General features: G+C 48.0%; 1 protein-coding gene across 1 annotated transcript in view; it reads right to left on the bottom strand.

The window, feature by feature from the left end:
- Positions 1–1,510: 1,510 nt before the first annotated feature.
- LOC139572663 (melanoma-associated antigen C1-like) overlaps positions 1,511–13,210 on the bottom strand; it is a 56,645-nt gene continuing 44,945 nt past the window's right edge. Inside the window, exons 4-5 of the mRNA XM_071395341.1 lie at positions 3,979–7,792; positions 1,511–1,573 (exon numbers count right to left, since the gene is read on the bottom strand). Of these exons, the coding sequence (XP_071251442.1) occupies positions 1,511–1,573; positions 3,979–7,792 (3,877 nt within the window). The remainder of the gene's footprint in view (positions 1,574–3,978; positions 7,793–13,210) is intronic.

Raw genomic sequence — 13,210 nt, forward strand, 5'->3', positions numbered from 1 at the left:
GAGAGTTGGGGTAGTTTACACCAGTTCTTTGTAATGAGAGGTGAGGTAGTTTATACCAGTTCTTTGTAATGAGAGGTGAGGTAGTTTACACCAGTTCTTTGTGATGTGAGGTAGTTTATACCAGTTCTTTGTAATGAGAGGTGAGGTAGTTTATACCAGTTCTTTGTGATGAGAGGTGAGGTAGTTTATACCAGTTCTTTGTAATGAGAGGTGAGGTAGTTTACACCAGTTCTTTGTGATGAGAGGTGAGGTAGTTTATACCAGTTCTTTGTGATGAGAGGTGAGGTAGTTTATACCAGTTCTTTGTGATGAGAGGTGAGGTAGTTTATACCAGTTCTTTGTAATGAAAGATGAGGTAGTTAGTACCAGTTCTTTGTGATGAGAGGTGAGGTAGTTTATACCAGTTCTTTGTAATGAGAGGTGAGGTAGGTTACACCAGTTATTTTGTGATGAGAGGTGAGGTAGTTAGTACCAGTTCTTTGTAATGAGAGGTGAGGTAGTTTATACCAGTTCTTTGTGATGAGAAGTGAGGTAGTTTACACCAGTTCTTTGTAATGAGAGGTGAGGTAGTTTATACCAGTTCTTTGTAATGAGAGGTGAGGTAGTTAGTTCCAGTTCTTTGTAATGAGAGGTGAGGTAGTTAGTACCAGTTCTTTGTAATGAGAGGTGAGGTAGTTTATACCAGTTCTTTGTGATGAGAGGTGAGGTAGTTAGTACCAGTTCTTTGTAATGAGAGGTGAGGTAGTTTATACCAGTTCTTTGTGATGAGAGTTGGGGTAGTTTACACCAGTTCTTTGTAATGAGAGGTGAGGTAGTTTATACCAGTTCTTTGTAATGAGAGGTGAGGTAGTTTACACCAGTTCTTTGTAATGAGAGGTGAGGTAGTTTATACCAGTTCTTTGTAATGAGAGGTGAGGTAGTTAGTTCCAGTTCTTTGTAATGAGAGGTGAGGTAGTTTATACCAGTTCTTTGTGATGAGAGGTGGGGTAGTTTATACCAGTTCTTGTAATGAGAGGTGAGGTAGTTTACACCAGTTCTTTGTAATGAGAGGTGAGGTAGTTTATACCAGTTCTTTGTGATGAGAGATGAGGTAGTTTATACCAGTTCTTTGTGATGAGAGGTGAGGTAGTTTACACCAGTTCTTTGTAATGAGAGGTGAGGTAGTTTATACCAGTTCTTTGTGATGAGAGGTGAGGTAGTTAGTACCAGTTCTTTGTGATGAGAGGTGAGGTAGTTTACACCAGTTCTTTGTGATGAGAGGTGAGGTAGTTTACACCAGTTCTTTGTGATGAGAGGTGAGGTAGTTTACACCAGTTCTTTGTAATGAGAGGTGAGGTAGTTTACACCAGTTCTTTGTAATGAGAGGTGAGGTAGTTTATACCAGTTCTTTGTGATGAGAGGTGAGGTAGTTAATACCTGGGCATGATTGATGGCATGGGGCACAGTGTTTGACTCGCCACTTCGTCTTGCCCGCTCTGGCACACCAATGGAGACCAGTTGATAGAAGCAATTAATTGCTGTGAAAATTCCTGAAATTAAAAGGAAATGGGTGGGAGGAGGTGGTGTTGGCAAACTGAAAGCGGAGATAGGAAATAGGGAATAGGAAATAGGGAATAGGAAATAGGAAATAGGAAATAGGAAATAGGAAATAGGAAATAGGAAATAGGGAATAGGAAATAGGGTATAGGAAATAGGGAATAGGAAACAGGGACTAGGAAACAGGGAATAGGAAATAGGGAATAGGAAATAGGGAATAGGGAATAGGGAATAGAGAATAGGGAATAGGAAACAGGGAATAAGGAAAACAAATCATAACGGTCAGAAGGGATGATCTGTTGTATCTTTAGAGGAAAATACAATGTGTTTCTGTGTGGACATTAATCCCTTGAACGTGGCTGTATCAGAACACCAAGCCAAGCAAGCCCCTCCACCACCTCACCCCACTGTGTTTAATAGAAGTACTACAACTCAAACGGGGGGGGGGGGGGCTGACGTTTTATTTGTGTGTTGGATAAAGCTTTGTCCTTCTTTTACGCTTCGTTAGTTAGCTAAGTAATAGAGACAACCGTTTAATTAAAATGTTTGTTTTTTTAAACTGATGATGCTTCTCTTAGAACGATGACTGCTAACCATTAATCACGCCGCACACCTCATTTCCAACGACGACAGTGGCGGTCGGCAGGACTGGGATGAGGGCTCGACGCGGCGGGGAAGCATGTATCATTAAGGTCTTCCAGTAAGTCACTAGCTGGTTCATTAAGAAAGCCCTGCTAGAGGCAGAAAGTAACACACTGGAATCATTATAGTCAAATCACACAGCTGTTCAATGAACCAAACATCAACATACTAGTTAACCACAGCAAACCACATACACGTGACATAATAATAATGGCTTATTTATCAGTATGTTCTGGTCGAGGCAGAAAGTAACATAATCATAATATAGTCACTATCCGAACATCTGTATCCGATACTGTTAATCACAGCTAACCACACCATGTATTCAAATGTATTTATTTAACCTTTAATCTAACTAGGCAAGTCAGTTAAGAACAAATTCTTATTTTCTTTGACGGCCTACAACCCTAATCCGGCCTGTTGTGAACCCTCTAGCACTGAGATGCATGTCTCGGGATGTCTCCTTTAGTGGTATGTTCTCTGTGTGTGTTATCTGAGTCCTGGACGTGATGGAGGTAGATCTAGTACTTAAAAATGCCTAACTGATTTTATATAGTCATTTATATAGTACTCAGTCCTTGTGAGAGAGAACTGGACACTATGGTCAACCCTTAGATTACTAACAGGTGTATGCTAGTAATTTGCAACAAAACATAAACTTCACATACTATCAACTTGAATTGCCATCCAAATGCAGTGGGGTCAAAAAAAGTATTTAGTCAGCCACCAATTGTGCAAGTTCTCCCACTTAAAAAGATGAGAGAGGCCTGTAATTTTCATCATAAAATCACATTGTAGGATTTTTAATGAATTTATTTGCAAATCATGGTGGAAAATAAGTATTAATTGCCATCCAGATATATCCAGTGTGATATAATGCTGTTTCCTTTATCTGTACCTTGTCCAGGTGTTGCCCAGACACGATGACAGTATGCATAATATATACATATAGACCTTCATTTATATTATACTTAGTCTTTTCATAGTATATTATTTATAGTGATTAATTGATATGGTACTTAGTCCTTTTATTGTATATTACTTATAGTGCTTAATTTATATAGTACTTAGTCATTTTATAGTATATCTGTTATAGTGCTTAATTGATATAGTACTTAGTCCTTTAATAGTAAATAAATTATAGTCCCTAATTTATATAGTACTTACTCTTTTTGTGGCATATTAGTTTAAAATGCCTAATTTATTTAGTACTTAATATATTTATATTATATTAGATATAGTGTTTCATTTATATAGTACTTTATATTCTATTAGTTACATTGATTCATTTATATAGTACTACGTGTTTTTAAGGTATATTAGTTATAGTGCTTAGATTATTTAGTACTTAGAACTTTGTAGTATATTAGTTATAGTGGTTAATTTATATAGTACTTAGTACTTTTATAGTATATTAGTTATAGTGGTTAATTTATATAGTACTTAGTACTTTTATAGTATATTAGTTATAGTGCTCAAACACTTAACTGGGAAGCTTCAGTAGACTGAACCTGGCACTATGGCCAGAACTCAGTGATGCAGGGCCATGGATGGTGTGACTGGTCAATTTATTTTCCTCCATTTGTTCCAGCCTGCTGGCTACTGATGCAATAGACTGGAGATCATTTACTTCTGTTGATTATTGAATCATAGAAGGAGAGAGAAAAAAACCTCAGAGCATAATAGCCTTGGCTGGCCAGATCGCTCCTGCTGCCATGCTGCCTGCTGTCCTAATGAAGTTGGGACCAAACCGGGTCTATTCTCAGTCGATTCAGAAAGATTACCTTCGCTGTAAATTACCATAATGAAACATGAAGAGCCCAGAGCTGTGGCTGGGAGGAAGGGGACGAGCTGCTGTAGGATAGAAAGACTGTTGACGAGCCCAGAGCTGTGGCTGGGAGGAAGGGGACGAGCTGCTGTAGGATAGAAAGACTGTTGAAGAGCCCAGAGCTGTGGCTGGGAGGAAGGGGACGAGCTGCTGTAGGATAGAAAGACTGTTGAGGAGCCCAGAGCTGTGGCTGGGAGGAAGGGGACGAGCTGCTGTAGGATAGAAAGACTGTTGAGGAACACAGAGCTGTGGCTGGGAGGAAGGGGACGAGCTGCTGTAGAATAGAAAGACTGTTGAAGAGCCCAGAGCTGTGGCTGGGAGGAAGGGGACGAGCTGCTGTAGAATAGAAAGACTGTTGAAGAGCCCAGAGCTGTGGCTGGGAGGAAGGGGACGAGCTGCTGTAGAATAGAAAGACTGTTGAGGAGCCCAGAGCTGTGGCTGGGAGGAAGGGGACGAGCTGCTGTAGGATAGAAAGACTGTTGAAGAGCCCAGAGCTGTGGCTGGGAGGAAGGGGACGAGCTGCTGTAGGATAGAAAGACTGTTGAGGAACACAGAGCTGTGGCTGGGAGGAAGGGGACGAGCTGCTGTAGAATAGAAAGACTGTTGAGGAACACAGAGCTGTGGCTGGGAGGAAGGGGACGAGCTGCTGTAGGATAGAAAGACTGTTGAGGAACACAGAGCTGTGGCTGGGAGGAAGGGGACGAGCTGCTGTAGAATAGAAAGACTGTTGAAGAGCCCAGAGCTGTGGCTGGGAGGAAGGGGACAAGCTGCTGTAGAATAGAAAGACTGTTGAAGAGCCCAGAGCTGTGGCTGGGAGGAAGGGGACGAGCTGCTGTAGAATAGAAAGACTGTTGAGGAGCCCAGAGCTGTGGCTGGGAGGAAGGGGACGAGCTGCTGTAGAATAGAAAGACTGTTGAAGAACACAGAGCTGTGGCTGGGAGGAAGGGGACGAGCTGCTGTAGGATAGAAAGACTGTTGAGGAACACAGAGCTGTGGCTGGGAGGAAGGGGACGAGCTGCTGTAGGATAGAAAGACTGTTGAGGAGCCCAGAGCTGTGGCTGGGAGGAAGGGGACGAGCTGCTGTAGGATAGAAAGACTGTTGAGGAGCCCAGAGCTGTGGCTGGGAGGAAGGGGACGAGCTGCTGTAGGATAGAAAGACTGTTGAAGAACACAGAGCTGTGGCTGGGAGGAAGGGGACGAGCTGCTGTAGGAAAGGAAGACTGTTGAGGAGCCCAGAGCTGTGACTGGGAGGAAGGGGACGAGCTGCTGTAGGATAGAAAGACTGTTGAGGAGCCCAGAGCTGTGACTGGGAGGAAGGGGACGAGCTGCTGTAGAATAGAAAGACTGTTGAGGAACACAGAGCTGTGGCTGGGAGGAAGGGGACGAGCTGCTGTAGGATAGAAAGACTGTTGAGGAACACAGAGCTGTGGCTGGGAGGAAGGGGACGAGCTGCTGTAGGATAGAAAGACTGTTGAGGAGCCCAGAGCTGTGGCTGGGAGGAAGGGGACGAGCTGCTGTAGGATAGAAAGACTGTTGAAGAGCCCAGAGCTGTGGCTGGGAGGAAGGGGACGAGCTGCTGTAGGATAGAAAGACTGTTGACGAGCCCAGAGCTGTGGCTGGGAGGAAGGGGACGAGCTGCTGTAGGATAGAAAGACTGTTGAGGAGCCCAGAGCTGTGGCGGGGAGGAAGGGGACGAGCTGCTGTAGGATAGAAAGACTGTTGAGGAACACAGAGCTGTGGCTGGGAGGAAGGGGACGAGCTGCTGTAGAATAGAAAGACTGTTGAAGAACACAGAGCTGTGGCTGGGAGGAAGGGGACGAGCTGCTGTAGGATAGAAAGACTGTTGAGGAGCCCAGAGCTGTGGCTGGGAGGAAGGGGACGAGCTGCTGTAGGATAGAAAGACTGTTGAGGAACACAGAGCTGTGGCTGGGAGGAAGGGGACGAGCTGCTGTAGAATAGAAAGACTGTTGAAGAGCCCAGAGCTGTGGCTGGGAGGAAGGGGACGAGCTGCTGTAGAATAGAAAGACTGTTGAAGAGCCCAGAGCTGTGGCTGGGAGGAAGGGGACGAGCTGCTGTAGAATAGAAAGACTGTTGAGGAGCCCAGAGCTGTGGCTGGGAGGAAGGGGACGAGCTGCTGTAGGATAGAAAGACTGTTGAAGAGCCCAGAGCTGTGGCTGGGAGGAAGGGGACGAGCTGCTGTAGGATAGAAAGACTGTTGAGGAACACAGAGCTGTGGCTGGGAGGAAGGGGACGAGCTGCTGTAGAATAGAAAGACTGTTGAGGAACACAGAGCTGTGGCTGGGAGGAAGGGGACGAGCTGCTGTAGGATAGAAAGACTGTTGAGGAACACAGAGCTGTGGCTGGGAGGAAGGGGACGAGCTGCTGTAGAATAGAAAGACTGTTGAAGAGCCCAGAGCTGTGGCTGGGAGGAAGGGGACAAGCTGCTGTAGAATAGAAAGACTGTTGAAGAGCCCAGAGCTGTGGCTGGGAGGAAGGGGACGAGCTGCTGTAGAATAGAAAGACTGTTGAGGAGCCCAGAGCTGTGGCTGGGAGGAAGGGGACGAGCTGCTGTAGAATAGAAAGACTGTTGAAGAACACAGAGCTGTGGCTGGGAGGAAGGGGACGAGCTGCTGTAGGATAGAAAGACTGTTGAGGAACACAGAGCTGTGGCTGGGAGGAAGGGGACGAGCTGCTGTAGGATAGAAAGACTGTTGAGGAGCCCAGAGCTGTGGCTGGGAGGAAGGGGACGAGCTGCTGTAGGATAGAAAGACTGTTGAGGAGCCCAGAGCTGTGGCTGGGAGGAAGGGGACGAGCTGCTGTAGGATAGAAAGACTGTTGAAGAACACAGAGCTGTGGCTGGGAGGAAGGGGACGAGCTGCTGTAGGAAAGGAAGACTGTTGAGGAGCCCAGAGCTGTGACTGGGAGGAAGGGGACGAGCTGCTGTAGGATAGAAAGACTGTTGAGGAGCCCAGAGCTGTGACTGGGAGGAAGGGGACGAGCTGCTGTAGAATAGAAAGACTGTTGAGGAACACAGAGCTGTGGCTGGGAGGAAGGGGACGAGCTGCTGTAGGATAGAAAGACTGTTGAGGAACACAGAGCTGTGGCTGGGAGGAAGGGGACGAGCTGCTGTAGGATAGAAAGACTGTTGAGGAGCCCAGAGCTGTGGCTGGGAGGAAGGGGACGAGCTGCTGTAGGATAGAAAGACTGTTGAAGAGCCCAGAGCTGTGGCTGGGAGGAAGGGGACGAGCTGCTGTAGGATAGAAAGACTGTTGACGAGCCCAGAGCTGTGGCTGGGAGGAAGGGGACGAGCTGCTGTAGGATAGAAAGACTGTTGAGGAGCCCAGAGCTGTGGCGGGGAGGAAGGGGACGAGCTGCTGTAGGATAGAAAGACTGTTGAGGAACACAGAGCTGTGGCTGGGAGGAAGGGGACGAGCTGCTGTAGAATAGAAAGACTGTTGAAGAACACAGAGCTGTGGCTGGGAGGAAGGGGACGAGCTGCTGTAGGATAGAAAGACTGTTGAGGAGCCCAGAGCTGTGGCTGGGAGGAAGGGGACGAGCTGCTGTAGAATAGAAAGACTGTTGAAGAACACAGAGCTGTGGCTGGGAGGAAGGGGACGAGCTGCTGTAGGAAAGGAAGACTGTTGAGGAGCCCAGAGCTGTGGCTGGGAGGAAGGGGACGAGCTGCTGTAGGAAAGGAAGACTGTTGAGGAGCCCAGAGCTGTGGCTGGGAGGAAGGGGACGAGCTGCTGTAGAATAGAAAGACTGTTGAAGAACACAGAGCTGTGGCTGGGAGGAAGGGGACGAGCTGCTGTAGGATAGAAAGACTGTTTAAGACAGGGTCTGCATCCTAAATTGCATTGTATTCCCTACATAGCACACCTTCTACCCTACGGACCCTGGTTAAACGTAGTGCACTATTTAGGGAATGGGGGGGGGGGGGGGGGAGATTTGGGATGCACCCAAAACCACTGTGAATTCTTTCACCGTAGTGGTTAAGGAAAGGAGAGAGAGAGCGAAATGAACATTTTATTTTGTGTGCAATCCTGCACACTGAATCAAAGACTTTGGATCAAACATAATTGATCCGAGTACTGTCACTGGGCATCCTTCAGAGCATCAATCACATTTACCCAAACAATGTATGAGGATTATTGATAATATTTCAGATGCATTGAGAGAGACCAGACAGACAACTAGACAGGACACAACTGTTGAGATATTGTGGGCGTCTGGCCTTGGCTGTCGGCAACGAGACAAAGTCCCTATAAAGAAGGCCAAGGGCTACAGAGTTCAGATTCCCTCCTGAGCGCAATAATAAAAAAATAAAAAAAATAAAAATATATATGTTTAGAAAAGCGCCACAGAGTTCAGTCTGACATAAACACGGTGAGAGAAGAAGCAGAGTGAATCAGTCTTCTTCATAAAGGACAGGACAAACCTTTCACCTCTCATAAAGAGCTGGTAGAGAGTAATATAGAGAGAGAGGAGATACTTTGGGTCATTTTGGCACAGGGAAGGATTTCAGAAAGGTTTTCAGTCCCGGAGACGATACATCAATTATAAGAGCACTTCCCTTAACCCGAGAGGGAGCAGGAAAGATGATTTGAACGCCCTGATAGAAGCAAGTCTTTTCAGGATATCCTGTCTATTGTAACAATGATTGCATCTAACACATGTATACATAGCTGCTATGACTCCATCTAACACATTATATTCATAGCTGCTATGACTCCATCTAACACATATATTCATAGCTGCTATGACTCCATCTAACACATATATTCATAGCTGCTATGACTCCATCTAACACATATATTCATAGCTGCTATGACTCCATCTAACACATTATATTCATAGCTGCTATGACTCCATCTAACACATTATATTCATAGCTGCTATGACTCCATCTAACACATTATATTCATAGCTGCTATGACTGTCAGGTTTTGGCCAGGACTGTTCTGTTTTTTTGTCACTAGATGTCCCCATTGCACCTTTTTTGTACCTTTTGTTTTTCCCTTGCTCTAATTATTGTTTGCACCTGTATGTCGTTCCCTTGTTAGTATTTAATCCCTGTGTGTTCCTCAGTTCCTTGCTCAGTGTTTGTATGTTAGCACCCAGCCCCAGCCCAAGCCTTGTTGTGAACATATATTTTTCTCTTGTTGGATTTTCCAGAGGTTCTCTGGTTTTGTTCTTTTGTATTTTGGATTAGTCTTTTGAGGTTTGTTTTTCCCTTGCTGTTTTTACCACTTTGTGGATTTTCTTTGTATTTTGGAAGATATCTATTTTTTATTAAACCACCATCTCTAGTACTGCTGTGTCTGCCTCATCTTCTGGGTTCTGCCGATTTAGTGACTGTTTCTCGCACCGGGTCCTGACAGAAACACTGAGCCATTAAAATGAACCCAGAGGCAGCCAGTACCCAGGACTTTTTTCCCATGCTGTCCCACCACGAGGGGACTGTCCAACGTCACGAAGCTGCTCTGGTTCAGCAAGAGGCCTTAATGGCTGGACATTCTCAACTTCTGTCGGAGATGATGACTTCCATAAAGCAGATTTCTGATCAACTTTCTCCTGCAACCGCTTCTGCGCCAGTTCATCAGATTCAAGTGCCCGTGGCAGTTAACCCCCTGGCTGAACCTCGTCTGCCGCCTCCCCAACGGTTCTCAGGTGATCCGAGTGGTTGTAAGGGGTTTTTCACCCAATGTTCTCTCTCCTTCGAGCTGCAACCCTCGTCATTTCCCACCGACCGGTCCAAGATAGCATATATCATCACCCTGCTGTCGGAAAAAGCCCTAGCCTGGGCTACTGCTGTGTGGGATGCCCAAAGTCCCTGCTGTGCCAGCTACTCTACCTTTGCTGAAGAATTCAAGCGAGTGTTTCAAGGTCCTACCAGCGGTCCTGACTCAGCCAAACAGCTCCTGACTCTCCGCCAAGGTCGGCGCAGCGTGACGGACTATGCCATCCAGTTCCGCACGGTGGCAGCAGCGAGTGGCTGGAATGACGAGGCGCTCACAGTGTGCTTTTTGAAGGGTCTTTCCGACACCATCCAAGATGAACTGGTCACTCGGGAACCACCGGACAACCTCGAGTCCCTGATCAAGTTGGCTTCACGCATAGACCAGCGTCTGAGAGAGAGAGAGCTCAACCGTAGATCTCTCACCCTAGCTCCTATCGGTCCCAGCTCCGAGTCTCCACCTTTATCCCCGCTGACTCCACCGGAACCCATGCAGGTTGGACGCATCTCCCAGGCTGAGAGAGACCGCCGGATGAGGGAGCGATGCTGTCTATATTGCGGCAAACCGGGCCATTTCCTCTCCACGTGTCCCGGGCTCCAGGGAAAACGCACTCTCCCGTGCAGGCCTGGGAGGACGGTAACGGGAAACATAACCTCCTCTCATCCATCCAACTCCCGCCTGCTCATTCCAGTTACCCTTTCCTGGGACAACCACGAGCTTCCCCTTCAAGCCTTGGTAGACTCTGGAGCCGCAGGTAACTTCATGGATGGTGTCTGGGCGAAGGAGAATGGCGTTCCCTCTGAACCTCTAAGTGACCCCATAAGGGTTACTACGTTGGATGGAAGCCCTTTGGGATCTGGACTTGTCACTCGTGTCACTACCCCCTTGCGTCTTTCAGTTTCCCAACACCAGGAAGTGATGAACTTTCATCTGACCTCGTGTTCCGAGTTCCCTCTCGTCCTTGGATACCCCTGGCTTCACAGCCATAACCCTCACATCGACTGGTCTGTGGGCACTATCAAGCAGTGGGGTCCTACGTGCCAAGCCACTTGTATCTTCCCAAGTTTCCCGAGTTCCCCTCCCGAGTCTCTAGAATCCATCGACCTGTCCCGAGTTCCCAAGTGTTACCATGACCTCAAACCGGTATTTAGCAAACAGAGGGCCACCAAACTACCACCTCATAGACCTTACGATTGCCCCATCGACCTGTTTCCGGGCACCTGCCCCCCCAGGGGTCGGATCTTTTCCCTATCTCCTCCCGAACGAGCTGCTATGGATACCTACATCAAGGACGCTCTGGCAGCAGGCCTCATGCGTCCATCCACCTCGCCGGCGGGAGCAGGGTTTTTCTTTGTGGCCAAAAAAGACGGGGGATTACGTCCTTGCATCGACTACCGGGGACTTAATGCCATAACCGTCCGTAACCGCTACCCGCTACCCCTTATGGCCACAGCCTTTGAGCTGCTCCAGGAAGCAGTGGTCTTCACTAAGCTTGACCTGCGGAACGCATACCATCTTGTGCGGATCAAACCCGGTGACGAGTGGAAGACCGCTTTCAACACGCCTACTGGTCACTACGAATACTTGGTGATGCCCTTCGGCCTGACCAACGCCCCGGGCTGTGTTCCAAGCGCTCATAAACGATGTGCTTAGGGATATGCTTAACATTTTCGTGTTTGTTTACTTGGATGACATCCTCATCTTTTCGAGCTCCCTTCAAGAACACACTAAGCATGTCAGACAAGTGCTCAAACGCCTCCTAGACAGCCATTTGTACGTTAAGCCGGAAAAGTGTGAATTCCATTCCTCTCGAGTACAGTTCCTGGGATTTGTAGTGGAACCCGGTCGAGTCCAGATGGACCCCAAGAAGGTAGGGGCGGTAGCAGATTGGCCCACCCCCAAGTCCGTTAAGGAAGTTCAGCGTTTCCTGGGCTTCACTAACTTCTACCGCAAGTTCATCAAGAACTTCAGCTCGGTGGCAGCCCCTCTCTCAGCTTTAACCAAGGGTGGCAACACAAGGTTTCTGTGGGGAAGAGAAGCTGAGACGGCCTTCCAAGGACTCAAGCAGCGCATCCTCTCTGCTCCCATCCTGACACTACCGACGGCGGATGAACCTTTTGTGGTGGAGGTAGATGCATCAGAGGTTGGTGTTGGAGCTGTCCTGTCTCAGAGGGGTGAAGACAAGAGGCTTCATCCTTGCGCCTTCTTCTCTCACCGGCTTACCCCGGCCGAGAGGAATTACGATGTGGGGGATCGTGAACTCCTAGCGGTTAAGATGGCATTGAAGGAATGGAGACACTGGCTCGAGGGGGCTTCTCAACCGTTTCAAGTGCTTACGGACCACAAAAATCTGGAGTATATCCAGCAGGCGAAGCGGTTGAACTCCAGACAAGCTCGATGGTCTCTTTTCTTCAGCCGATTCCAGTTTATTCTCACCTATAGACCCGGGTCGAAGAATCTCAAACCGGATGCCTTGTCACGAGTCTACTCTCCTGCCATTCGAGAAGATACTGACATGACTGTTCTTCCTGCCGCTAAGATCGTGGCTCCGATCTCGTGGCAAGTGGAGGATACCGTGAAACAAGCTCAAGCCATCGAACCGGGCCCTGGAGGAGGTCCTGCTAATCGGTTGTTTGTTCCCAAGGCAGCAAGGTCCCAAGTCCTTCTGTGGGGGCACTCCTCTCGCCTCACCTGTCACCCGGGCGTAGGTCGCACCTTGGAGTTCATCCAGCGTAAGTTCTGGTGGCCCACCATAAAAGAAGACGTTGCCACTTTCGTCAAGGCCTGTTCCGTGTGCTGCCAGGGCAAATCTTCTCACCTCCGCCCTCAAGGACTCCTTCACCCTTTATCTATTCCCCACCGACCCTGGTCCCATATCTCGCTGGACTTTATTACTGGCCTTCCTCCGTCCCATGGTAATACTACGATCCTAGTCATCATCGACAGGTTTTCTAAGGCGGCCAGGTTTGTTCCCTTGACCAAATTACCTTCTGCCAAGGAAACAGCTGAGTTGGTGATTAACCATGTGTTCCGAGTCTTTGGCATCCCGCAAGATATGGTTTCCGACAGAGGTCCGCAGTTCGCCTCAAGGTTTTGGAAGGCCTTCTGCCAACTCATAGGGGCCACGGCCAGTTTATCTTCAGGGTACCATCCGGAGTCCAACGGCCAAACTGAGAGGATGAATCAGGAGCTGGAAACCACCCTCAGATGTATGGTTTCCAACAACCCATCCACATGGTCATCCTTCATTGTTTGGGCTGAGTACGCGCACAACACCTTGTGCTCCTCCTCCACTGGTATATCCCCGCACGAGTGTCAGTTTGGCTATGCTCCTCTATTGTTCCCGGACCAGGAGGCAGAAGTCAGAGTGCCTTCAGCCTCGAGGTTCATCAGACGCTGTCGGCTTACGTGGAAGAAGGTCCGTCTTAATCTTCTGCGTTCCTCACAGCAGTACCAACGACAAGCC

Source organism: Salvelinus alpinus, chromosome 4, assembly GCF_045679555.1.
Source record: "Salvelinus alpinus chromosome 4, SLU_Salpinus.1, whole genome shotgun sequence".
Taxonomy (NCBI): domain Eukaryota; kingdom Metazoa; phylum Chordata; class Actinopteri; order Salmoniformes; family Salmonidae; genus Salvelinus; species Salvelinus alpinus.